At 46.6% G+C, this 27,243-nt stretch overlaps 1 protein-coding gene across 1 annotated transcript in view; it reads right to left on the bottom strand.

Moving 5' to 3' along the window:
- Nucleotides 1-8,213: 8,213 nt before the first annotated feature.
- RPN1 (ribophorin I) overlaps nucleotides 8,214-27,243 on the bottom strand; it is a 30,018-nt gene continuing 10,988 nt past the window's right edge. The window contains exons 4-10 of the mRNA XM_027049756.2: nucleotides 21,842-22,051; nucleotides 20,022-20,214; nucleotides 15,545-15,644; nucleotides 13,763-13,901; nucleotides 13,410-13,529; nucleotides 10,048-10,293; nucleotides 8,214-8,837 (exon numbers count right to left, since the gene is read on the bottom strand). Coding sequence (XP_026905557.1) covers nucleotides 8,655-8,837; nucleotides 10,048-10,293; nucleotides 13,410-13,529; nucleotides 13,763-13,901; nucleotides 15,545-15,644; nucleotides 20,022-20,214; nucleotides 21,842-22,051 — 1,191 coding nt within the window. The 3' untranslated portion in view covers nucleotides 8,214-8,654. The remainder of the gene's footprint in view (nucleotides 8,838-10,047; nucleotides 10,294-13,409; nucleotides 13,530-13,762; nucleotides 13,902-15,544; nucleotides 15,645-20,021; nucleotides 20,215-21,841; nucleotides 22,052-27,243) is intronic.

A 27,243-nucleotide genomic window follows, 5' to 3' on the forward strand; every position in this document is an offset into this window, starting at 1 on the left:
CCCCCACATCTGAGGACACGCACTCTACACAGTGGGGCTGTCTACGGGGACAGAGGAGGGGAAGAGGGGTCAGGATGAAGGTACTTCGAGGACAGAGGCAGTGTGTCCCAATCTGAGAAAAAGAAACAAGTAGGGATTAATAACAGAACGCCCAGCCCAGAATCTAACCTATCAGACCATGGTTAAGGACTAAGTACCCGTGTCTGTGTCTAACAGATGGGAGTCCGGCGGGCAGGAGAGCAGGTGACTGTGGGTCCTGGGTAACAGATGGGCAGTGCCCCTAGAATCACAGGACAGCCACATTGGGATGGGGCCCTCAAGACCAGCTCTGCCAGGACCTGCAATTCACAAGCCCTAAAAGGGCCCCCAAATCCTCCCTCTCCCCCTCTCTCTCTCACACACACTCACACACACACACACGCACGCGTGCATACAAATTGCAACTGCTATGTGTTAGGCACACACGTTCTTTGTGCTGGGATGTTTACTTACATGTTTTTCATCCTGTAACATCATTTGGCCCACTGTTCGGGTGGCAAAGTTAAGTGACTCCCAGAACCAAGTGATTCCGGGTAGATCTGGTTCCACCCTCTTCCAGCTGTCCCAGGGCTGCCTCCCACCACCACACACACATACGCAAGCATGCGCATGTGCACGCACACACACACACACACACACACACACACACACACACACGGGTCACAGCATGGCAGAACACTTTCCTGGAGCTGCCTCTTCCCCTCCTGCGCCTCGGGTGTGCACAGATACCCTGTCCCAGTCCTCACACCCCCAATCGCCCTCTCTAGCTCTCCCAAATTCAAACAGGTCTCCTCCTCAGGACCCAGTCTCCATCCCTGACAACATCCCCCCTTACCCTCCCCCCCCCCCAGCCATGCTGCTGGAGTCCCTCACCTGGGTCTCCAGGGGCCCAGTTCATCTCCTGCCCAGTTCCCTCCTGGCTCTGAGCTTCCTGCTCCAGTGACCAGGCCTCATAAGGGGGAAACTGGGCTCTCTGGAAGGGCTCTGTGGGTGAGAGGCTGTGCCTTTGTGTAGTGTCCCTCAACACCCCCTAAGCACAAAGACCCACTTCTACTGCAGGCCTTGTGCTCGGCACAAAACCCAGGGCCTGCCCTGGACTCAGCCTGGTGGAGGGGGTGGCCAGGCCTGGGGGCTTCTGTGCCAGGCCCTAAGGGGGATGGGTCAGAGCCGCAAAAGCAGCTTCTGAGAATAAGTAAACAGAAAGATGCCCTCCGAAGAGAAGCCCACGTGAGTCAGGACGGAGGAGGGGGTGTGGAATAGCTGTGTGATGGGAGGGTGCGTGGAGAGCCCCACGCAGCAGGCCTGAGGGTGCAAAGAAGTGTTTCTGCTCATGAGGGTGCCCTGGAGCAGCCTGCTTGCCTGGAGAAGAGAGTCTGTGGGTGAGAAAAGGCCTAGAATGCCAGGTCTGCCTGTGCCAGCCCCGGGGCTGCAAAGTGAGGCAACAGCGCCCATCGACAGAGTGACTCAGGGTTAACAAAGGTGGACAGGTGCGTGCCCTGAGTGTCAGCGGTCATTATGACCGCGACTTGGCCTTCTAAGGTCCATAAGGGCGGAGACTTTGCCCACTCCCCACCTAGCACACGATGCACGCCCCGTGAACATCTGACACCCTCGACCCAGCCCAGCAGCGGGTGTGCGTGTCGGTCTGCAAGTCTCAGTGAGAACCATGGCGGGGTGGGCGGGTGCTCCCAGATGCTGGATGGCCGCACGCCCGAGGCCGTGTGCCTTCTCTGCCCCCCATGAGGGTACACGGGAGACAGCGATGGAGAGAAAGCCCCCACCCTGCTAGTGCAGGTCATGCGGAGGCTCAGGAAGGATCTGCTCTGCTCACGGTGCCTCCAGAGCTCGCTCACAAGGCAACCAGGAGCCAAGACGGGACCTGCCTCAGAAGACCAGGCTCGGCCTCTCTCCTTAAGAGCCCAGCCCAGCACTGGGAAGAAGCTGGAATGGGGAAAGAAAGCTCTGTGACTCTCTCCTCAGTGGAGGCTCCTCCCTGCCTGGCTGGCCCCAGCATCAGGTGTCCATGGTAGGCCCCAGCATCAGGTGTCCATGGTAGGAGGGCCCTCGAACACCCATCATTGTGCAAGACGACTTGAGTCTCAAAGGGGAGAGGGAGCTGGGACTCAGGCTCCCATGCTCAGGGACCCCCGTCTGCACCTGAACCAATGAGCAATGCATGCTCATAAAGGCACTTTGTAAATAGCTAAGCTCTTCAGACAAAAGTGTTAGGCTGATCATTCCAGCAACTGTTGAGGAGAGACTCCCATTTCTTAAGCCACTGCTCAAGAAGGGTTTCACTTGTGCCATGTCACTTGGTCCTTACAGACCTCCAACCATATGGTCCCCGATCTCCAGATGAGCAAGGTGAGGCTCAGGGGACAGGATAAGCCCTGGGTCTGGAGTGGGTCACACGCCCAGTCAGGAGCCCGGCCTGGGGCACCAAGACAATGATGGCCGAGGGCACCAAGACCCGGGCCTCAAGGGCAGGGAGCAGGGAGCCAGGAGCTAAGGATCTGGGCTGCCCTGGAGAAAAGGGGTGCCATGATACCTGACTTGGAGGCAGGAATTTCTGCAGCCACCAGGGCCCAGCTGGGACGGGGCAGGGCAGGGAGGGGTGAGGTGGTGGGACTTGGGGTGTTCACTCAGCCTTCCAGTCAACACTGTGCCATGCCACCCTCCAGAGCTCTCGGTTCAGCGGTCTCCTCCCAGGGATGCCTCCCGGCCCTTCAGACTAAATCCAGTCGTCACTGCACGCTATTTTGTCCCTCAAAACATCCATCGCTACCTGCCAACATTTTTCTAGTTTATTTTTTTTATTAATGTTTATATATTTTTGAGAGAAAGAGACAGAGCCCAAGAAGGGCAGTGGCAGAGGGACAGGGAGACACAGAATCCGAAGGAGGCTCCAGGCTCTGAGCTGTTGCCACAGAGCCCAATGCGGGGCTCGAACCACGAACCGCAAGATCATGACCTGAGCCGAAGTCGGACGCTTAACCGACTGAGCCACCCAGGAACGCCTTTCTAGTTTCTTTCTGAAAGTCATACGCGGGACAACTGGGCGGCTCGATCAGTTAAGCATCCAACTTTGGCTCAGGTCATGACCTCACCATTCAGGAGTTCAAGGCCCCCATCAGCCTGTCTGCTGTCAGCACAGAGCCTACTTCGGATCCTCTGTCCCCCTGTCTCTCTGCCCCTCCGCCCACCAAAAAAAAAAAATATTAAAAAATAAGTAAAAACTAAAAGTCACACAAGACTGTGTCCTACGTGCAATGTCCCTGGTGTCTTTCAGGCACAGTGTCTGACACACAGTAAAGCTATGTGTCAAGTGAATCAGAGGCATCAGGTGTGACACTTGACTCTGCTCAGAATGAGCTCCCAGTCTAGGGAGGCAAGCACCTCAGAGAGCAATGCCAAATTCCCAAGGGAAATAGGGAAGGCGGCCCAGGCCTCAGAGGGTGCTGGTGGGAGGCACAGCCAACGGCTCAGAGATCTCCCCGAGGTCTCCCCCTTCGGCCCTCAGTCCCATCCAGTCCTGCTCTTCAGGCTCCCTCTCTCCTAGATCTGCAACCTTTCCCTCCCCATGACCTCTTTCCTTCTCTCAGCATTTAAATGGGCTCCTTTCCACCACCCCCCACATGCAAATGCTTCAGGCCCCATTATTACTCCTCTTGACTATGCCCCCATTCTGTTTTTTCTCATGCCCGGTCCCCTGCATTTCCTTCTGGGCCTGCCACAGAAAACACAGAACCAGTCACCTGAAGGAGGTTGGGAATTTAGAGGGCTGGGTTGGAGGCACCATGGAAGGACTGGCCACAGGAGGGGAGAGGCTCTGGTTCACGTCCAGCCCCATTTGAAGGTTCCCTCTTCCCTTTCTGTCATCTTCCAAGCCCGTCCAGGCAGGTGACAGACAAGTCAGCAGGTCTCACGCCAGAGTCCGAGAGTCCAGCCCAGCTTCAAAATGGCGCCAGGGCCAGGTCCAAGGCAGCAGGCCTGTGCGGAGGCCATGGGCCCTGGGGTACGCTTGGGGGCGTTTCCTGTCTGGGCCTGCGGCCCCCAACCGCTGGCAGCGCGGTTTCCGGCAGGGCTGCGGCCGGGGCCTGCACTATCAGCTTGGTACCAGATGCCCGGTCAGGATACTTGTGGTGAAACTGTGAGGGTGCACTTGGTCCTTTGGGGTTTTCTCCCGTGTCAGCCTCCAAGACAAATGAATGAGGGAAAGTGACATCCCGCCCTTCTTCAGCCGTGTTTTCCCCCCTCTGAGCCAGGGGCCGGGCTGTGGGCAGCCGCCCAGGGCTGGGGGCCTGCCACCCAACCAGCTATGGCTGCAGGGACAGCTCAAGGCTGGGGCAGGGAAGGAGGCCAGGGCCAGGTCACTGGGGTCAGGAGTCTTGGCCAGGGTTGGGGGTCTCAACAGTGGCAGGGAAGCCCCAGGAGAGCACTCCTCTCTGCCAACCATGAGGGCCACGGAGAGGGCAGGCTCAGTCTGAGACCAAATGAGAGTTATTAGGTGTCTGGGGCACCTTACCCTACACCGGGGGGGGCTAGGCCTGGGCCAGGGCTTCATACTCAGGACCCCACTTTACTGCCCATCCCAGGACTTGTAAGGAGAAAATTGGGGCCCTGTTTGCCACTAGGGAAATCAAGGACCCAAGAGACAGGGCTGTCAATGGACTAAGACGCTATGCCCCAGAGCTACGAATACAAGGAGGGGCTAGTGGAGAGTGTGGGATGTCTCATCTGTGGTCCCCAGCCCTGATGCTGGGTGAGCTATGGGCCAGTTGGCCCCTAAACCCTACAGGGCATCTGGGAGCCCAAGTCCTCATTGTCCTTTGGCAGCACCGCGGCCCGGCTTGCACGTAGACCCCAGACCCAGGTGTAGTCCAGGCCAGGGCTGTGGTTCCCGACCTGCACCCCTAGATGGCGCCACAGCCGGAGCATTGGCTTTGGGGAATGTCGGAGCTGCCCAGCCCTTAAAGCAGCTGCAGCCCTGCACATGCGCCGCTTTTCAACCCCAGCAGGCCCTCTGCGCCTGTGCATTCCACCTTACTTCCTGGCGCCCCAGTGACGTGTCCACAGCTTCCACAGAGACACAAGGGCGCAAGCGCAGCTCCCTCCCCAGGTCTGGGAGCAGCCCAGCAACCCAGCAGAGGGCGCCTGGCGACAGGGACCTTTGGTTCCGGCCAAGTTGTCTTTTCCCGCTCTAAATTGAGAAAAGATTTCACCAAATGCAAAAGGATGGGGAGGGCTAGGAAGAAACTAGCCCAAAGGCCTGAGATGGTACCCACCCAGGGTAACCAGGTCCCCACTCTAAGACACACAGCTGCCCCTGGGGCTTCCTTAGAGAAGTAGAGGCAGCGCGGGGAGGCAAAGGAGAGGGTCAGCCAGCGCAGGGCTGCTTGCTGGGCAAGTAATCTGACAATTCCAGGGGAACAAAGGGAGGCCCAGCTCGGTCCCACCGAGGGGTGCCAGACTGGGCAAGTGTGGGGCCAGACCCACGAGAACACAACTGTGAACACCAGTCAAGTGCCGCCTCTACAGTTTCCAACCCTTGAGGCCACAACACCCCAAAGACGCACCCAGGATACTGCCAGGAACATTGACTGGAGGAATGGAAAGAGATTAAGCGATGGGACGAAACCAATAGTTAATGTTTAACGAGCAGCTGCCCTATGACACTCCATGTTTATTACCTCACGTGATCCATCCTATGAAGCATTAACAAAGCACTGTTCCATTTTACAAATGAGGGAATGGATGCCTCAAAGACTCACCTAAGGTCACGGTGAGTGGCCTTAACATGCAGTCGGTCTGGGGTGCCTGGGTGGCTCAGTCAGTTGGGCATCCAACTCTTGCTTTCAGTTCAGGTCAAGATCTCACGGTTCATGAAATCGAGCCCCGCGTCAGGCTCTTGGGATTCTCTCCCTCTCTCTCCCTGCCCCTCCCCAGCTCGCACTCTTTCTCAAAATAAACTTAAAAAAAAAAAAAATGGTGAATACGTTCTAAAAACACTATGCAGTCTGTCTGACTGCACGCCCCACTCTTGAGCCAACATTCTCGTGCACATCCAAGCCCTCTCCTTCCACTGTCCTTTGGACTCCTTATCTTCCCACTGCCGGAAAAACCTCTCACACTGCCCATGTCTTCTCACCTCTATATTCAGCCTCTCATTTTCCACCGGACCCTTCCCACTGGCACTGAACACACTTGAGTCTCCCTCCCCGTTCCCTCTCACAGCCTCTGACAACATTCGAAGGAAGCCTCAGCCTCGCCTGGGTCCCATTCCCATTCCCGCCGCTCCACCCACACAGCGCTCAAGTCCCTGAAGGCCGATGTCGGTGACCTGCTCCCAGCACAGGCTGACCTTTCCCAGCCTTCCTGTCACATGACCACTCAGCAGTGCTTGCTCCTGCTCCTCGTAAAGTCACCCCTTCCCTTAGTTTCCATAACCTCATACGTTCCTGCTCTCTTATTTCACAGGCCAGTTCACAACCTGTGCACAGATGGGGGGCTCCAAGTGGCCACTGTGCTTTGGAGCCCTATGTTGACTTCTGGGTCTCTTCTTCTTGACACCCTTCCTAGACACCCTCACCCACCACAACCTCTTACCTCGCTATTCCCACAGCCAGCTGCATGTTGAACGACCCCCACATTTATCATTTCCACACCAGGCCCCTTGGAACTCCAGGCCTAAATATCCAACTGCCCAGACATTTCCATTTGGAAGTCTCAGGCACGCCCGCCTCAGTCTCTGAAACAGACCTCATCATCATCCTCCTCGAAACTGGTCTTTATAGACCTCCCCCTGTTAAATGAATGGCACAACCATCCCTCAACCCACCCTGCCAGTATGTCACACGCTATGTCACATGCTGATCTGTGTGTCTGGCTGATAATAGAAGAGGCCCTTATCAGGCAAAACCCTCGCCCCATCAGAGCTAGTCCAGTAATTATGCACATCCCAACTGTGATATGATGTGCAGACAGAGTAGAACAAGAGGGGCTGACTGTGTGTGGGAGGTCATGAAAGGCCTCCCTGAAGCTACTACCTGAAAGCTGAGCAGGAACTACCTAAATGAAGACAAGGCATAAACCTCAGGCAGAGGGGCGCCCGAGTGGCTCAGTCGGTTAAACGTCCGACTTCAGCTTAGGTCACGATCTTGTGGTTCGTGGGTTCGAGCCCCGCGTCGGGCTCCGTACTGACAGCTCGGAGCCTGGAGACCACTTCGGATTCTGTGTCTCCCTCTCTCTGCCCCTCTGCCGCCTGCACTCTGTCTCTCGCATTGTTTCAAAAATAAATAAACGTTAAAAACAAACAAAAAAAAAACCTCAGGCAGAAAGGAGAGGAGAGAAAGCATGGCATTCATCTCACACTGTCCATTACCCCACCTAGATCTCTCAGCTACACCCATGTGGGCACATGGCCACCCTTGCCCAAGGTTCTCTCCCACACCCATTTATGGCCTTCAGCAGTTTGTTCTCGGCCAAAATGCAAATCTAAGCATGTCTCATACAGTGGTTGGTCTTCCCTTGGTTTTAGCGTAAAACCAAAAGCCTCGCCAGACCTACAAAGCCTGATCTCATCTGGGCTCTCCCACCTCTGCAGCCTATGCCCTACACTTTCAGATTCCTTTCAGGTCCTCAAGCCCTAGCCTGTCCCATGGCCTTTGCACATGCTATGCCCCCTGCCATCTATGTAACTCCTACAGAGCCCAACTCCAAAGTCACTGCCTTAGGGAAATTGCCCAATTCCCCTCTCGACCCAGATTGCACTGGGTACTCTCCTGTAAATACTCAGAGAACCCTGTCCCTTTTCTTCATGGGGTTTTGTCACAGTTTGTGATTATGAATTTGTATTTGATCATCTGTCCTCCATAAGAACCACCTCTACCTCGTCCATCATTGTGTCCTTAGTGCCTAATATAGCATGTGATGCAAAATAGATTTAAAAAAAGAAGTTTAAAAGAGCATTCACTCCACCACTCTGTTCGATGATTACACAGTCCACTTTACCTCTGTGGCCTTAAGTGTTCTAACATGTAAAATGCAGCCAACACTTGCCATGCAAACTTGGTCTAAGAAGCAAATCCACTATTTTTCAATGAATAAAAAGCACTTGATAAAGGACTATCCTCAGAGTTAAGAAATAAGTTAGGAGACTGTCACCAGAACAAACAAAATGTTCACAGTCCCTGCTTTATTTTCATTTAGCCACACACGCTTTAAAAAAAAAACAAACATACACTTACAAAATACCCAAACATCAGGAATTAGAGCAAAAAACAAGGGGCTTTGGGCTGAAACAATACCCTAGGCTTCAGAACAAAACAAAATCAATCACTACTGAAAATTTCTTTGTTCAAAACACAAAAATATTTTGTTTTTAATGGGATTTAAAGTGTTTTTGTTTCGTTTTGTTTTTGAAAAAAGGAACGCTTTAAGGACAAAAACTAAGTTTCTTATATTGCCTGCAGCAGGGCCTGGCTTCACTTCCTTGAAGGCCTTTTGTAAAATACAGATGCCAGCATTCAGTGGTCTTGATGATCACCTCCCCCTCTTCGCCCCCAACCTGTCATCTGAAAGTGCAGCACCCCAGGCCCACCCTGATGACGATGGGGCTACAGAGCATCTAGGATGTGGTCGATCTTGGTGACCAGCTCCTGCCGCTTTCCAGAGATGAGCCTCTCATTCTCAATGTATGTGTCTTTCTTGAGCTTGCCGGCCACCAGCCGCTCAGCTTCCACCGCAGACTTCAGCACGAGCTCCTTGACCTGTGCATCCAGCTTCTGCATCTCGCTTACCTGGCCGAGGCAAGAGCAAGGCAGAGCTTGAGAAGGGTCCTCCCACCCTCCCTCAGCAGGGCCACCACCTCCCGTGCCTACAGACCCTGGAGGCCCAGGGCAGACGGGCTGGCTATGGAAGGAGACAGGCCTGGCTTCAAATGCCAGCTCCACTCTCTACTCCTTCAAGATCCGACCCTGAATGTCAGCTGTAGAGGAGAGTTGTGAGGATCAAGTGGGAACAGATGGGTCACCCCCTGGCACGGTGCCAGGGACACAGCAGGTACTCGAGGTACACTCCTCCTCTTCCCTCTGGCTGGCCAAATCAGGTCCAGGGATTCAGTTAGACAAGACCAATGGCAGCGATATGGCAGAGAGACTGAACGTCTCCCCCGCTGTCACTAGCCGGGTGTGGGACTGAGGATCTCACGGTCACAATCATTCAACATGACAGTTATTTAGTGAGCCACAGTCCCAAGCACACTTCGAGGCTCTGGAAAAGAGCAGCAAAGATAGACTGGGCATCTCGCCTTTGCGAAGCTGCCAGGTACTCCTTGAGCACATAAAGAAAAGCTTCAGAAAGAGGGAGAAGCCATGAAGAACACAGCAAGGAGACGGCGTGCTGGGGAGCGGCATGTGGAGAGGGGGATTGTGGGAGACTAGGAGGGGCACCTCTGGCAGGGAGGGAGACTCGTCTTCATTTACAGCCAACAAGAACTCACTCACAAAGCTTGTCCCAGGCACGGTTCTCAGCACTTGACGTGCACTAACTCATTTCACACTCACAACACTGAGAGGTAAGTACTAAGACATGAAGAACGGAGGCACAGAAATTAGGTAACTTGCCCAGGTTTACAAAGCCTGAATCAGAGCCCGAATTCGAATGCGTGATTCTAAGTCTAGGTTCTTCTCAGCACACGCAAGCAGCCTGGAGCCTTGCCCAGGCTGGTCTCCAGCAGAGGAAGCAGCCGCTCTCCATGCCGGCCATGTGGACAGACAGTGACGTGGAGGCTAGAAGAGCTTTCCGATCCCAGCCCACAACCGACACCCCCAAACTTCTTGTTCCACTGTGAGGGTTGGCACCACAGGACCAGCCAGCGGTGAGCGGGAGCTGCCTGGTGTGTGCTCTACACAGAGCAGCCCCACAGTGCTCTAGCAGGTGGGGGACAATCCCTGGAAGTGCGACCAGGCGGGCAGAGAGCCAAGTGACTCCGGCATGGCAGACACTTACTTTGTCGCACAGGTCAGAGCCCTCCGTCTTCAGCCTGGACTGCAGCAATGCAATCTCACTGGTCAGGGCCTTGTGCTCGGTCTCCAGGCTCTTCTTGCCGCTGTTGAGGGTGGACACGTCCCGGGACTGCTTGTACCTATTGATGGTCTCATCAAAGTGACGGTAGAGACCTATTCTCTTGTTGACCAGGGTCAAGACTTGCTCTGTGATGCAAGCCACCTTCATCCTGGCCTCTGCGGCCGGATCCTGTGGGGGAGACATTGTGCATGACAACATCCAGGCCTGAGTCTGCCCCAACCTTCACCTTCCGAAAAGCACCCACCACCAGCTGTGCAAACGAGAAAAGCCATCTGAATCAAACCTTTGCTGACATTAAATCCACTCCAGTTCCGCAAAGGGCAGGACTGGGGACATGAGAACGAAGGAGACATTCACTTCAAAGTCCGGCAGGGCATACAGAGGGATGTGAAAAAAGATACTAATGCCAGAATACACCATGAAAGGGACAGGTGTGGTCCCAAGTGAAGAAAGAGAAGTCTCAATGCAAGTCAGGGAAGGCTTTCAGGACATTTATTATGTCTCTCTCCTTAAAACCTCCAAGAGTTTCCCAGGGCCCAAAGAATAAAGCCCAAGCTCTTTATCCTGCTATTCATGACCCTTTAGATGCGGCCCTACATACTTTCCAGCATTCTCTCTCACCATGAATCTACTTCAAAAGTCCTAACTTGGTAGCTCAAAGGCTGAATCTGGTCTACAAATGGTTCATCTGGCCCATGATTATTTTTTTCTCAATGAATTATCAAAGCTTTAAGACAGGGAAATGTATACATAAGAAACTGATCGAATAAACTGACCCATTCACTCAACGAAGTACTCTGCAGCTATACAAAAAATAAAAAATTTTTTTTAAAAAAGGAGGAAGCTCTCTATGAACTGGTATGGGTAATTCTCAGAATGTGTTTAGTGAAAAAAAGAGGTACAGAAAATATGTACTAGTGCTATGCTTTGTGCAAGAAAGAAGAAATGAGACTTAAAACATCTGCTTATTTTTGCCAGATAAATCAGGGAGGATACCCAGAGACTGATAAAATTGGTTATCCACAAGGCAGGGTTTTACAAATTCATAACCAAAATTAAATACTTAACAGTGACAGAGAGGGAAACTACAGCAAAATTCAAACAAATAAATGAACTTAGTTATATTTCAAATGAGTTGATACAGGAAAACTAAGCCAATTACCTTGGGAACACAGTACTTTGATAAGACGTTCTCAGTCTAAAGACAAAAAGAACTACTAACGAATCCTGGGACTCTACTTGGTAGATCTGGTGTCTGTGGCAGCATGACTGCAGCAATTCTGAAACTATTTTGTGTGTTTACACAATTCAACAAATGAATAAATATATTAATGTTGGGATCCAGGAGAGAAGGAAACATGGTGGAATGAGGGAGTACGGCAAGAACCCTGTGGCTTCAGAATGGAGTGAACATCGGTGTTAACTGCTATTTTAAATACGTTTCTCCCCTGGCTCTGTCTGCTGAAAGGCCCAGACCCAGTGATACTCCAAAAGCAATGATCACACCTAGCTCACAGATCATAGTCCCCAGGTACCATTCCACACTAAAAGGAACCAGGGCTGCCTGGAGAAAGTGCAGGATATGCCTGGGACATGCTGTTGTACCTGACAATAAGGAAGTGCTCAAAAAAAATGATGAGACATGAAAAAAAGTCCAATCAGGAACAATTAGAGCATCAAAGGAAGTAGTGCCAGTGGACAGCAGCCCATAGAATAAGGTAAGGCGCAAGTCAACACAAGCAACTAGCCAACCAGGAAGAAAAGCCTTCCCTACAGCACAGTGCCCGTAAAAGGAATCACAGTTTTTCAACCACCACATAACAGACTCAGACAAGAATCAATGGTAAATGCTCTAATGGGTGAATGTATATGAGGGTATTTACATAGCGTCAAACAAATCATATATTAATTGCAAAGAGAAAAACAGTAACTTTAACATGAAGAAATCAGGCAGACATCAACTTAGCCCAATAAGGAGAGTTAACATCCCCAGCACTGGGACCAGCTGACGTCAGGTACCCCTGATGTGATGCACCGCAGACACAGCAGCACTTAAGTGCATTCCTACCAAAAATGCAGGGTCTGAATTTAATCAGGGAGAAACATACGATACACCTAAGGGACGTCCTACCAAACTGGTCTCTACACGCCAAATACGTCATGGTCATTAAAGACAAAGAGAGGCGGTGGAGCTGTTCCAGGTTAAAGGAGTCTAAGGAAATGTGACAACTAAATGCAACGTATGATCCTCAGCTGGATTCTGGAGGAAGAAAAACAATTGCTAAAAATGTCACCGTCACTGGGACCATCAGCCAAATCTGAACAGAGCTTGCATGCTGGTTAACAGTGTTATGGCAATGTAACATTTCCTCAATTTGATCATCATACTGTGGTTCTATTAAGAGAATACCCTTGTCCCTAAGCTACACGCACACTTAAGTACTCAAGGAGGGGAAGGATAAAAACGTCTGCAACTTACTCTCAAATGGCCCAGGAAAAATAATTATATATAAAGAGACAGGCCAACGTTAATTGCTAGGTCTACGTAAAGAGTATACAAGTTATTTTTACTACACTTGCAAAATTTCCCTAACAGTGGAATTATTTTAAAGCAAAGTTTAAAAACAACAAAAGCAGGGACACCTGGCTGGCTTAGTCAGTGGAACATGTGACTCTTAATCTCAGGGTTGTGACTCGAAACCCCATGTTGGGTGGAGCCTACTGAAAATAAAATTTAATAAATATATATTAAAAAAAAATCAGCTTTTAAACTTAAAAAAACAGGGCTATTTTGTAATAAAAACTAGACTCAGCCCTTCCGTCTGACAAGATTTGTTAGTAGCTGCCTCACTGGGCAGCCTCACCAGTCTATGGACCAGCCAGATCAACATCTTTGCTGCCCCTCATGGGTTCCACTCAAGCCCTTCCTGTTGTCGCACAAACTGTTGCTTCCAGCTGAATGCCCTTCTCCGCCTTCTCTGCCTGTCACCACCTCAGGGTAGTCCCACCACCGAAACACACACCTCCAGCTGCCCTGTTTCCACAGTACTCACCCGTCAGTAGCACCTGCCTCATTTAACACAGCGCGCTCTGTGATCGCAGTAAGAACAAGGTGTCTCTTTTCATGGTAAGGGTTAGCAGAGGCCACAGGCAGGGTCAAGGCTTCTGGGGGACAGGGTTCTGCCTTGAAATTGTTCAAAGGACTGGTGCTCAGAAAAGCTAATGAAACACATGACCAAGGGTGCAAGATGACTAGCAAATGTAGGGGGAAAGCCAAAGGGTACCTTTGTGATGGAGAAGTCCAGCCTGACATAGATGATGACGGTGAAGAACAAGATGTAGAACGCAGCCACCACCAGCAGCGGCTCCTGCAGCATTAGCACCTTGTTGAACGTGTAGTGGACCTAGAAGAGAGAATGGGGAAGACGGGCTCTGACAGTCTACATGGACGCTGGGGACAACACAGGGGCCTCAGCAGGCCAACAATCATCCAGGCTGCCCCACCTACCCACAGAGGGGACTGTGCTCAAACCCCTACAGCCCAAGGAAGGAAAGATAAAGACAGCAAGTCCCTGGCCCCCAGGACCTCACACTCTGAGGAGGAAGGCCCAGAAGGCAGAACTGTGGAGCCACTTACCACGATGTCCTGAATGTGCTGTTCCACCAGATTTTTCTTATAGGCAACAATCACAGGGCGGCCAAATGTGTCCAGGTAGGTGTAGTGCAGCTCATCTGGGGCACGGCTGATTTCATAGGGACTGTCAACTTGGATGTTCCTGGACGCAGGTAGGAATGAAATACAGCCTTAGACAAACAGCACTGATCTACGTACGAGGTTTATTTAGGGTTGGAGAATTCTAAGGCTCAAGAGGACTTTCAGGGTCATGAAGTTCACACTCCACTCTGCTCCCCTCCCGGCACCAGGGACCACCAGACCTCCCGAGACAGCTAACCCGCTGCCAGAAAACCCTGAGTATCAGACCACTTTCCTGCCGAGGCAACAACCATCCCCCTGCACCTTGTACTCGCTAGTCCTCGCCAGTGCTGGCCAACCCCTCGGAGTCACATAGCCCACACAGCCCTCCTGCTCATTCCACCCAACAAGAGCCTCGCCGGGACTTGAAGAGGCCCCTGAGAAGTTACTTCGAAGTACCTTCTCTTCACATGACTGAGGACTTCTTATAAGGTATAGTGGGACAGGCCCTGTTTTTGTCTGCCTGGATCCATTCTCCCTCCTCCAGGCTCTCACACTCTAGTTTTGCTAAAACTCCCCATCCCCCATGGAATGTCTTCCACAGCAGGAACAATCAAGGTGACTCTCTCTGGTGATCAGAGTGGACACATGACCTGAGAGGCCAAGCAGATGCTCCCCTTTGAAATGAACCCAGAGCAAAGTGACACAAATATGCACATAGGTGTTTGTCACTCATGCCAAGGGCGGGTCCCCTGTGAACATCCATCATCCATGGATGGATCCATCCACCCGGTTTCTACCAACTGGATTCCCAGAGACTCTCTGGATCTGCAACTTACGCTGCCATTTTATTGGAGATGCCTTACCCTTCAAATGCAGTCCTTTCTGCTTCAATTGGCCAACGACTGCCTACCGTTTTAAGCACAGAACCCTAATACACCACCAGGACCGCCCTTTCTGAACCTGGTCTGATGGGCCCGGGATAAAACAGAGCCATTACTCCATTGCTTTTATTTTTTTTTTTTATTTTTTTAATGTTTATTATTTATTTTTGAGAGAGACAGAAAGAGTGCAAGCAGGGGAGGGGCAGAGAGAGAAGGAGACACAGAATCCAAAGCAGACTCCAGGCTCTGAGCTGACAGCACAGAGCACAACGTGGGGCGTGAACCCATGAAATGTGAGATCATGACCCGAGCCGAAGTCACATGCTTAACCGACTGAGCCACCCAGGCGCCCCCACTGCTCTTCTTTTTTATAGTAACACAGCACAAGCGCTACCTGGCTGTCCTGACTCTGCATTTTGTCCTCTTACAGATCATCCCATCCCCTCTGGAGGCTGCACCTGTCACACACAGGGACTCTGTTTGGGGAATAGGTTTCGTAAACAGGGGCACCTGGGTGGCTCAGTCGGTTAATCGTCCAACTCTGACTTCAGCTCAGGTCATGATCTCACAGTTCATGAGTTTGAACCCCACATCGGGCTCAATGCTATCAATGCAGAGCCCACTTCAGATTTTCTGTACCCCCCCCCCCGCCTCTTCCTCACTTGCACTCTCAAAAATAAATACATCTTTAAAAAAAAGAAAGAAAGTCCCTACAGGCCTCTCAGTCAAAGGTATGTACTGAGCACCTATTCTACACCCCTAGGACACAGTTTCCCCTTGAAGTACCACAAGGCCACCACCAGAGAGATGGGAAGCCGAGGAAAGGAACAGTCACACTCACTTGGCCCCCTCAGGCAAGATGATCTTCACTGTCAGAGAATCTATCACTTGCTCATCAAACACATGGTCCACAAACCTCATCTTCAGTGCATACTGGTCACCTGAAGAAAGAGCAAATACACGCAGTGATGTGAAAAACAGAGAAAATGGCACAGGAGCTAGAGGGATGCAGAGGGTATGGACGCTCTCATCTTCCAGAGAGGAATGAACAGATGCCATCTGAAGTTAACGGACGAGGAGACTCTGGGAGACAGAGGTGTGGTGGCAGCATGGTTTTGGGTCTTCACCGATTTCTACAGAAAGAGCAACAAGATGGCAAAACCAAAACCCCATGGAACATACTTACAACAAAACTGGATAAACTAGGGATCTCCACAAACCCCAAAACACAGAGGAGTCACAAACACCAACAGTCACACAACCTGCACATTATTAGTAAGGCCACCAGTGTCTGTAGAGGAGGAAGAAGGAACCAACAGGGCAAGTGACAGACCTGAGAAGAGAAGAGCCCCAAACAAGACATATTCACTAGAGAGCGAAGCAGGCCAACTGGAGAAGAGCGGCCAGAGCTCTGAGTCCTCCTCCCCCGGTCCAACATAGCAGAGAGCAAAATGGGCCCACAGACCTGCCAGTCTAGAGGCATCTAGCCCCTGAGAACTTGGAAAAGCCATCAGAGCTCCCCTCCAAGGACAGCACCATACACGGAGGAAAACAAAATCAAGCCTAACAGGAAAAACAGAGCTACAGGACACTGAGCCAGGGCAGGCTCCGAAAGCAAGCCACCATTTTTCATACTACATTAAATCAAATGTGCAGTTATGATACTTCGTCTTAATTGCTCACATTAAAAATGAGCAACAGGGGGCGCCAGGCTGGCTCAGTCAGAAGAGCATGCCACTCCTGATCTCGGGGTTGTGAGTTCGAGCCCCACACTGGGTACAGAGATTACTTAACTGAATAAATAAATAAATAAATAAAAGAAAAACTTTAGGGGAAAAAATGAGCAACAAAAAAGGATAAGGGTGTCCCTCAGTCTTAGAGTAAGTTATGTTTTTAAAAATTACGAAAAAAGACAACACCCCTACAGAAAATGAAAACATGCCAGAAATTCATGCCACAAAACTAATCAAAACTGTTCCTGCTTTTTAAAAACAGGCTAATGTTAAAGGAATTCTAAAAATGACACAAGTCGTGAAAAAGTAATATAAAGAAGAATTCTAGAAATTCAGAAATGACAACTCAGAAAAAAATTTAGGAAATAACTTTTAGAAATTAAAAAAACTGTCTTAGAAATGAAGGCTAAGCTAGAAAGAACAGGAGTGAATAAACACAACAGGTAATGTCTTCTAATAAATCAAAAGTAAAAGGAAGCAAAGTTTTCAATGAAGGAACGATTCAAGAGAAATTGCCAAATATTAAAAACAGGCAAAGACTCTGGGGCGCCTGGGTGGCTCAGTCGGTTAAGCGGCCGACTTCGGCTCAGGTCACAATCTCACGGTCCGTGAGTTCAAGCCCCACATCGGGCTCTGTGCTGACCGCTCAGAGCCTGGAGTCTGTTTCAGATTCTGTGTCTCCCTCTCTCTCTGACCCTCCCCCGTTCATGCTCTCTGTCTCAAAAATAAATAAATGTTAAAAAAAAAAAAATTTTTTTTTAAATAAAAAAAACAGGCAAAGACTCAACATAAAAATAATCGGGAGCACCAAAGGAAAAAACTTACAAAAAGGTTTAAAACTGTAAGTTGAAAAACCATAATGCAGACCCAAGAATAGCAACCCAGAGCAACCACTGCCAAGATGTGTTCTAGTAGAAGTATTAGGATTTTTTTTTTAATGTTTACTTTCGAGAGACAAAGCATGAGCAGGGTGGGGCAGAGAGAGAGGGCGACATTGAATCTGAAGTAGGCTCCAGGCTCCGAGCTATCAGCACAGAGCCCAACATGAGGCTTGAACCCACAAACCATGAAATCATGACCTGAGCCAAAGTCAAGACGCTTAACTGATGGAGCCACCCAGACGCCACAAAAGTATTAGATTCTAAAGAAAGAATCCCTTTCAATATTTAAGACTTAGAAGGGAAGTGACTCACAGAGGGGAAAAATTAAATCATCAGATTTTGACAGCAACACTTTATACCAATAAAAGTGTGTAACACATGTAAGATACTCCAGGAAAGATGTGTAAGCCAAGGATTTTATATTCATCAAAGTGACTCATATGCACAAAAGGCACAACCTGTTAACATGTAAGAACTCATTCCTACAAGCCCTTCCCAAAGAATCTACTAGAGAATGAGCTTCATATCATCAAAATGAATAGAGACCTATCAGTCGATGTAAAAACTGACATGGTGAGCATTAACTACACTTACTGCAGAGCTAAGACCAGAGTTAAAAGTGGGGAGGTATGCTGTGTAACAGCTATTTGTTCTGATGATATATACATAGTATATATGCAGCACACCAAAAAATGGGGTAGAGGGGCACCAGAGTGGCTCAGTCAGTTGAGCATCCAACTTTGGCTCAGGTCATGACCTTATGGTTTGGGAGTTCGAGCCCCATATTGGGCTGGCTGCGGTTAGTTAGCACAGAGCCCACTTTGGATCCTCTGTCCCCTTCTCTCTCTGCCCCTCTCCCATCTGCTTTCTCCCTCTCTTTCTCTCTCAAAAATAATAAACATTTTAAAACTTAAAAAAAAAATGGGGCAGAATGGGGAGAGGATATTCCAAAAATAAATAAATAAATAAACTCTTTTCAGTAACCATATTGGAAGTGGCAGTGTGATCGTTTTTATTCTGAGACTGTTGTGTAGCAGGTGTGGGATAAAACAATTGTGGAATGCTCTAATTCTGTCACCTTCTCTGTCCTTCAGAACAAGAATTCTCAGTATGGAACTAAGTACAGATATAACAGGAACAAAATCCCTATAGCTCATACTATTAAGTAACTATAAAACTTCATAATTTTGTTTATACAAAGACATAATATATACTTAACTCTATTAACTGAAAAGGCCTAGAAAAATTTTTTTTAAGTTTATTTATTTTTGAGACAGAGAGCAAGCGAGCATGCACGTAAGTGGGGGAGGAGCAGAGAGATGGGGGAAAGAGAGAATCCCAAGCAGGCTGCACACTGTCAGCATGGAGCCCAACGTAGGGCTTGAACTCATGAACTGTGAGATCATGACCTGAGCCGAAATCAAGAGTCAGATGCTTAATTGACTGATACACCCAGGCGCCCCGAAAAGGCCTAGAAATTGACCAAACTAAGTACAATGAACATTCCTAGTTCTCAGGTTGTGGTCTTAAAACACCCTTTTCCACAAGAAGAAACCAGTGCTTTAAAGAGAAAGAGCTGATTCCAGGTCTGGGACAGAAAATAAACAAGTTGAGGAGTGCCTGACTGGCTCAGTCAGAAGAGCATGCAACTCTTAATCTCAAAGTTGTGAGTTTGAGCCCCACTCTGGGTGTAGAGATTACTCAAATAAATAAAACTTAAAAAAAAAAAAAAAGAAATGAAAATATACAAGTTGAACCAAGAATGTCTTTTCATAAGACAGCAAGGAAGGTTAACAGCTATCAATTTGCAAGAAATACAGAAGATACAGGAATACACTGAATAATATAGGAATAATACAGGAACAGCATTTTCAGTAAGCAGTCAGCAAAATCCAGACTGGAGACTACACTACAAGTGGCTCAAGTTCTTCAACAGATAAACTGTATTCAACACACACACACACACACACACACACACACACACACACAGAGGAGGGACTGTGGATTATTAGAGACTAATAAGACATCGAATTTTTTGAAAGGGCAAGACTAAAGTAGATTATCTAGAGAAGTACACTTGGGTGATAAAGCTATGAAGAAAGTCAAGAAAGTGGTTACCAAGAGTCAGGATGGTAACTACAGTTGTGGGGAAGGAAGAGGTACATGGAGAGCCTTTTGGCTGGCTGGCAAAGTTCAACTTCTTGACCTGAGTGGTGTTTACAAGGTGTTCTAGTCATTTACTGAGCTATACATCTGTTTTGTATGGTTTTCTACATTCAATTTTGTGTTTAAAAGGTTTTAAGAAGAAAGACTTGAAGAAAATATGGCCAAATCATTATAATGATTAGTTCTGGGTGCTCGCATAAAAGTGCTTATTATTCTGAGTTTTCCTTAATTTTTTAAATACCTCAAATTAAAAAAAAACTTACACAGCTCTGTCTTATGATGGAACCGGGGGTTAGAAGAGGATTTTGACTAGGCTGTGTGAACTATTATATGCAGGCATTACTTTTACAACAGTAATTTATCTCCACCCATGAAAAGTTGTTTCTGCTATCCCAGCCTTCCAAAAAATGATAATTCTCTCTTCCCATCAAAAACGACTGGTAATTCTCAAAACAAACGAACACCAGTAGGAACAAAAATGCAGGAAATGGAAGATAATGATAGTCTCTCCCCTAAGCACTAAGTACTAAAGACTGACCCAAATTATAGAGGTACTCATAGCTTGGGAGGTTGTAGCCAACAATGTAATGAGTCTTCCACCCGCCAAACAGAGGGAAGCGAGGCCGGATTTCCATCTCTACAGAGTCGTCCAAAATAAGGAGGTGGCTGGTGGAAACGTTGCCAATCTCATCCCGGTAGTAAACATCCTGGGCAGCAGCAGGGAGGATGGTCTGCAAGAGAAGGGACATGCCTGAAAGCCTCCAGAAACTTACTCACAGGAGATGATCCTAATGACAAAAAAGATTTTCTACACCAAGAGCCTCCTTGTAGCAGTATTTAATTAAAACAGTCCCCAAACTGGAAACAACCTAAGAAGAAGTCTAACTACCATCCCCACACCCAAGGCTTCAAAATTTCTAGATATTGTAACTATTTCTCAATCATGGTAAATAGCCAAATTTTCCTGAACAATAAATAATGAAAAGAATTGTAAATACCTTTACGAATACTAAACGATTAATACAAAGATAAAAATAATCTTTAAACTACTCTGCAGGGAGAGAAACATAAAAATGGAAGAAATTACATCAAATCGCTAGGTGGCAGGGTTATGGAGGGTTTCTCCACCTCTTTACTGTGGCTTCCAAATCTGTAAGTATCTTTTCGTAATCAGGAAGAAATAATGCTAACACTTCCATTCACATAATGAGCCCTTCTATAAAACAGAAGAACAGCTGACCCTTGAACAACATGAGTAATTCATAAACTGCATGAGTCCACTTATATGTGGATTTTTTTTCAGTAAATACAGTACTTAAATGCCATGTTCTCTTCCTTATGATTTTCTTAATATTTTTTTCTCTAGCTTACTTTGTCATAAGAATGTAGTATATAATACATACAACATACCAAACAATGTCATAATGGACTGTTTATGTTATGTTTCCAAAAAACAGGAGGCTATAAGTAGTTAAATTTTCAGAGAGTCAAAAGTTATACACAGACTTTGAACTGTGTGGGGGGCTAGCACCCCTAACGTCTGTGTTTCTCAAGGGGGTTTTCTTTTTTTTTTCTTTTTTTAACATTTATTTATTTTTTTGAGACAGAGAGAGACAGAGCATGAACGGGAGAGGGTCAGAGAGAGGGAGACACAGAATCTGAAACAGGCTCCAGGCTCTCTCTCTCCCGACGCGGGGCTCGAACTCATGGATGTGAGATCATGACCTGAGCTGAAATCGGACACTCAACTGACTGAGCCATCCAGGCGCCCCTCAAGGGGGTTTTCAACTGTGCATGTTTTCAGCTTTCCACTGTACACGCTCTTATTTACAAGACAAAAAATATATACAACTTCATATGCAATATAATCACGTATCTTTTTAAAAGAGCATTATAAAAAAAAGAAATATTAAAATATGAGCAATAGTAATGTCTGGGTGGTGGTTTGGTCTTCCTTTTTCTATTATTCAAGTTTTCTTTTAAAAACATGGCCTACTTTAGGGCACCTGGCTGGCTCAGTCATTGGAGTATGCGACTCTTGACTGCAGGGTTATGAGTGTAAGACCCATGGTGGGTGTAGATATTATTTAAAAATAAAATTTAAAAAACCCCCCAAAACAACAAAAAATAAGTAAACAAAATCATTAAAAAAACAAACAAACACGTGGCCTACATATACAAATGGGGGCACTTTTTTTTAAAGATTCTTTCTGCTGGTTCTAACACTGTGAGCTCAACTACCTGAACACCAAACAATCCCAAACAATGGTCAATATTCAGATACTTTAAAAAAGCAAAAGAAAGGGCAGATATGATAAAATGATACTTTCTCCCACTGTCTGGTTGAAGACCCCATACCTTAAATGAGCGGATGGAGGCTATTCCACTATCTGGCTGTCTCTGGTAATCATAGCGTGAAAAGGGCCCCTTCAGCACAGCTCCTGTATGCTTCAAGTCCACATTTTCTTCCACAGCAATGTTACCCCAGTGAGAGACCTCGATGACTCGGGTCATGCTGGTGATGGTCAGGAAAGGGCTGTTGTTCTCATAATGTACTTTAAAAGTATCCTATAAAGGAAGGAAACAAGTGACAAATGAATCAATACTAGTTTCAAATAAACTGGAGACAATCCATGTATCAGCAACAGAATGGTTAAATTATGGTATATCTACTGTGGGCCACATTCTAAAATGATGCTTACTAGGACTTTTTACTGGCATAGGGAAATAAACATTCAGGATATATTATTAAATAGAAAAACAGGATACACAAAATTGCTTTAGGTTCCAACATAAGTATCATTTGTGGTCTTTTTTATTTTGTTTTGTTTTTAATATGAAATTTATTGTCAAATTGGTTTCCATACAACACCCAGTGCTCATCCCAACAGGTGCCCTCAATACCCATCACCCACCCTCCCCATCATTTGTATTTTAAAAACAAAAACTTCTATGCTCCACTCATCTTATAGCCACCATATGAGTAAAAGGACAAAAAAAAAAAAAAAAAAAACTGGAATGAAATACATGAGAATCCCAAGTAACAGTTATAGATTATTTCTTTCTCCTTGTACGTTCTATTTGCAAAACTTCTACAATGAGCTTTTTAAATTGCCTTTTAAATAATTTTTCCGGTTTTAACATAAAATGAAACCTTAAACTATAATAAAGAAAAAGTGTGACTAGGTAATATTCATGATCTAATAAAGACATGATCTCTACCCAATGAGCTAGCAAATAACCTCAAAACTGAGGATGATTCATAACATTACTGAATTTTTCTAGCACATAAGAAGACTTATACAGAAAAGTTCATGGAAGACTTTTTCAGCTAACACGTATGGAGCTAACATGTTATCTGGTAGTCACTTTTATGAGCTCTAAACAAATGTATAATCATTAATGTTCAAAACAACAGTGAGGTACTACCCATCTCATTTTACAAATTAAAAAAACCGAGGCCCAGCAGTTTTAACATATTCAAGGTCGTAAATGAATCTAAGTGGCAATACTAAGTCTTCGGGTCTTCAACTCTGTAGTTCTGGCTCCGCACTCCTCCACAGTAAATACTGCCTCCCAATGACATCCCAGAGAATTAAAGGAAATACTTTTGGCAATTCCTCCTCCACTTTGCCAATTTCACCACTGAAATTAGTATTAATTCCTCCCAATCACTAGGTAATATAAATGCCCCTCTATGAATACACACCTGGAACCTTAAAAAATGGTATCTAAAAGGACACAAGGATCAGAAAAATACCCTTCTTCCCCAAAAGACCATGAAAAGGACACTGTATTCATTCTCATATATCCTACTACTTTATTCACTCATTCTAGGACTGGATTTTTAAAAGTTCAATTTCATCCATATCGTATTATTTAATGCCAATAGTGACAAGGGTGCAAGGAAACCAGCAGTTTCTGACTGCTGATGCCATGATAAATTGGCTTAACCTTTTGAAAAACCACTTGGCAATATACATCAAAAGATTTTTAGGGGCACCTGGGTGGCTCAGTCAGTTAAGCATCTGACTTCAGCTCAGATCATGATCCGGCGGGGTTTGTGAGTTTGTGCCCCACATCAGGCTCTCTGCTGTCAGCATAGAGCCAGCTTCAGATCCTCTGTGTCAGCCTCCCCCGCACCGCCCCCCCCCCCCCGCTCCTCCTCCACTCGTGCGTGCGGATGCCCTTTTTCAAAAATAAACATTCAAAAAAAACATTTTTAAATGTTCATATGCCTTAATTTGAAAACTTTTACTTCAGAAAATCTATCCTATGGCTGACAAACACATGAAAAGATGCTCATCACCCAACATGAGGGAAATGCAAATAACTACAATCAGGTATCACCTCACAACTCTTGAGAAAGGCTAAACTCAACAACACAAGAAACAGGTGTTGGTGAGAATGCGAGAAAAGGGAACCCTTGTGCGTGCACTGTTGGTGGGAACGCAAACTGGTGCATCCACTCTGGAAAACAGTGTGGAGGTTCCTCATAAAGTTAAAAACAGAACTACATTATGATCCAGCACTACTGAAACTACGGGGTACTCACCCCAAAAATACAAAAACACCAATTCAAAGGGATACATGCACCTCTATGTTTATAGCAGCATTATTTACAATAGCCAAGATATGGAATCAGCCCAAGTGTCTGTCAACCAATGAATGGATGAGATGTGGTATACACATACACAACATAATATAGTGCTTAGCAAAATAAGTCAGCGAGAGCAAAACACAAAACAATCTCTCTCTCTCCTTTTGAGAAGAAGGGCACTGCCAGCACAGAGACCCATGCGGGGCTTGAACACACAAACCATGAGATCATGACCCAAGCCGAAGTTGGATGCTTAACCAACTGAGCCACCCAGGCGCCCCAAGAAACAGGTTCTTAACTATAAAGAACTGGTGGCTATCAGAGTGGAGGAGGGTGGGGGGATGGGTTAAATAGGTGAAGGTGATTAAGGATTACACTGGATGCAATGAGCACTAGGTGTTGCATGGTTGAATCACTGCATTGTACTCCTGAAACTAATACTACACCATATGTTATCTAACTGGAATTAAAGTAAAAACTTTAAAAGAGGGGCGCCTAGGTGGCTCAGTCAGTTTAGTGTCCCACTTCGGCTCAGATCACAATCTCACGGTTCGTCAGTTCGAGCCCCGCATCAGGCTCTCTAGCAGCATGGAGACTGCTTCAGATTCTCTCCCCTCTCTCTCTGCCTGTCCCCTGCTCTCTCTCAAAAATAAATAAACATTTAAAAGAAAATCTATCCTGACAATATATAAAAAGTTATATGCAAAGATATTAACGTTATAGTATTAAACTTCTTTTTTTTAATTCAAGTTAGTTAACATACAGTGTAGTAGTGGTTTCAGGAGTAGAACCCAGTGATTCATCACTTACATATAACACTCAGTGCTCGTCCCAACAAGTGCCCTCCTTAATGCCCATCACCCATTTAGCCTTTCCCTATCCACCTCCCCTCCAGAAACCCTTAATTTGTTCTCTGTGTTTAAGACCTCTTACGGTTTGCCTCCCTCTCTATTTTTATATTATTTTTCCTTCTCTTCCCCTATGTTCATCTGTTGTGCTGCTTAAATTCCACATATGAGTGAAATCATGAGACTGATCTTTTTCTGACTGGCGTATTTCATTTAGCATAATACACTCTAGTTCCATCCACGCTGTTGCAAATGGCAAGACTGCATTCTTTTTGATTGCCAAGTAATATTCCATTGAGTATATATACCACATCTTTATTTGGGCTCTTTCAGAATTTGGCTATTGAGTTCTATTTTTTTTTAAATAATTTATTTTTTTTAATTTACATCCAAGTTAGTTAGCATATGGTGCAACAATGATTTCAGGAGTAGATTCCTTAATGCCCCTTATCCATTTAGCCGATCCCCCCTCCCACAACCCCTCCAGTAACCCTGTTTGTTCTCCATATTTATGAGTCTCTTCTGTTTTGTCCCCCTCCCTGTTTTTATATTATTTTTTCTTTATGTTCATCTGTTTTGTTTCTTAAACAACCCTTATGTTCATCTGTTTTGTTTCTTAAAGTCCTCATACGAGTGAAGTCATATGACATTTGTATTTCTCTGACTAATTTCACTTAGCATAACACCCCCTAGTTCCATCCACGTAGTTGCAAATGGCAAGATTTCATTCTTTTTGATTGCCGAGTAATACTCCATTGTATCTATATACCACATCTTTATCCATCCGTCGATGGACATCTGGGCTCTTTCCATTCTTTGGCTATTTTTGACAGTGCTGCTACAAACATTGGGGTGCATGTGCCCCTTCGAAACAACACACCCGTGGGGCGCCTGGGTGGTGCAGTCGGTTAAGCGTCCGACTTCAGCCAGGTCACGATCTCGCGGTCCGTGAGTTCAAGCCCCGCGTCAGGCTCTGGGCTGATGGCTCAGAGCCTGGAGCCTGTTTCCGATTCTGTGTCTCCCTCTCTCTCTGCCCCTCCCCCGTTCATGCTCTGTCTCTCTCTGTCCCAAAAAATAAATAAACGTTGAAAAAAAAATTAAAAAAAAAAAAAAAGAAACAACACACCCGTATCCCATGGATAAATGCCTAGTAGTGCAACTGCTGGGTCGTAGGGTCGCTCTATTTTTAGTTTTTTGAGGAACCTCCATACTGTTTTCCAGAGTGGCTGCACCAGTTTGCATTCCCACCAGCAGTGCAAAAGGGATCCTCTTTCTCCGCATCCTCGCCAACATCTGTTGTTGCCTGAGTTGTTAATGTTAGCCATTCTGACAGGAGTGAGGTGGTCTCTCATTGTGGTTTTGATTTGTATTTCCCTGATGATGAGAGATGTTGAGCATTTTTTCATGTGTCGGTTGGCCATCTGGATGTCTTCTTTGGAGAAGTGTCTATTCCTGTCTTTTGCCCATTTCTTCACTGGATTGTTTGACTTTTGGGTGTTGAGTTGAAGTTCTTTACAGATTTTGGATTCTAACCCTTTATCAGATATGTCATTTGCAAATATCTTCTCCCATTCCGTTGGTTGCCTTTTAGTTTTGCTGATTTGTTTCCTTCACTGTGCAGAAGCTTTTTATTTTGATGAGGTCCCAACAGTTCATTTTCGCTTTGGTTTCCCTTGCCTCCAGAGACATGTTGAGTAAGAAGTTGCTGCAGCCAAGGTCGAAGAGGTTTTTACCTGCTTTCTCCTTGAGGATTTTGATGGCTTCCTGTCTGACGTTTAGGTCTTTCATCCATTTTGAGTTTAGTTTTGTGTATGGTTTAAGAAAGTGGTCCAGATTCATTTTTCTGCATGTCACTGTCCAGTTTTCCCAGCACCACTTGAAGAGACTGTCTTTATTTCACTGGATATTCTTTCCTGCTTTGTCAAAGATTAGATGGCCATACGTTTGGGGTCCATTTCTGGGTTCTCTATTCTGTTCCACTGATCCGAATGTCTGTTTTTGTGCCATAGTATTAAACTTTTTAAAACCTAACTGTCCACCATATAGGAAACTTGGCAAATATACTATAAGATACACTAAAATCATAGGATCTTAAGTGGCTATTAAAAACGGTTTACAAAGGTAATGTAAAATGTTTACAGAATATCCTAGGAGGCAAAAGTATCACGCAATACTTTATACACAATATGATTCCCACATTAAAAAGTCCCTATGCTTAGAAAGGACTCAGTTACGACAATGTCAAAAGTGGATGTCAACTGGCATCACATTTTCCTCTATATTTGCCAAGTAAGTATCTCATGAACATTTTA

Source organism: Acinonyx jubatus, chromosome A2 (assembly GCF_027475565.1).
Source record: "Acinonyx jubatus isolate Ajub_Pintada_27869175 chromosome A2, VMU_Ajub_asm_v1.0, whole genome shotgun sequence".
NCBI lineage: Eukaryota > Metazoa > Chordata > Mammalia > Carnivora > Felidae > Acinonyx > Acinonyx jubatus.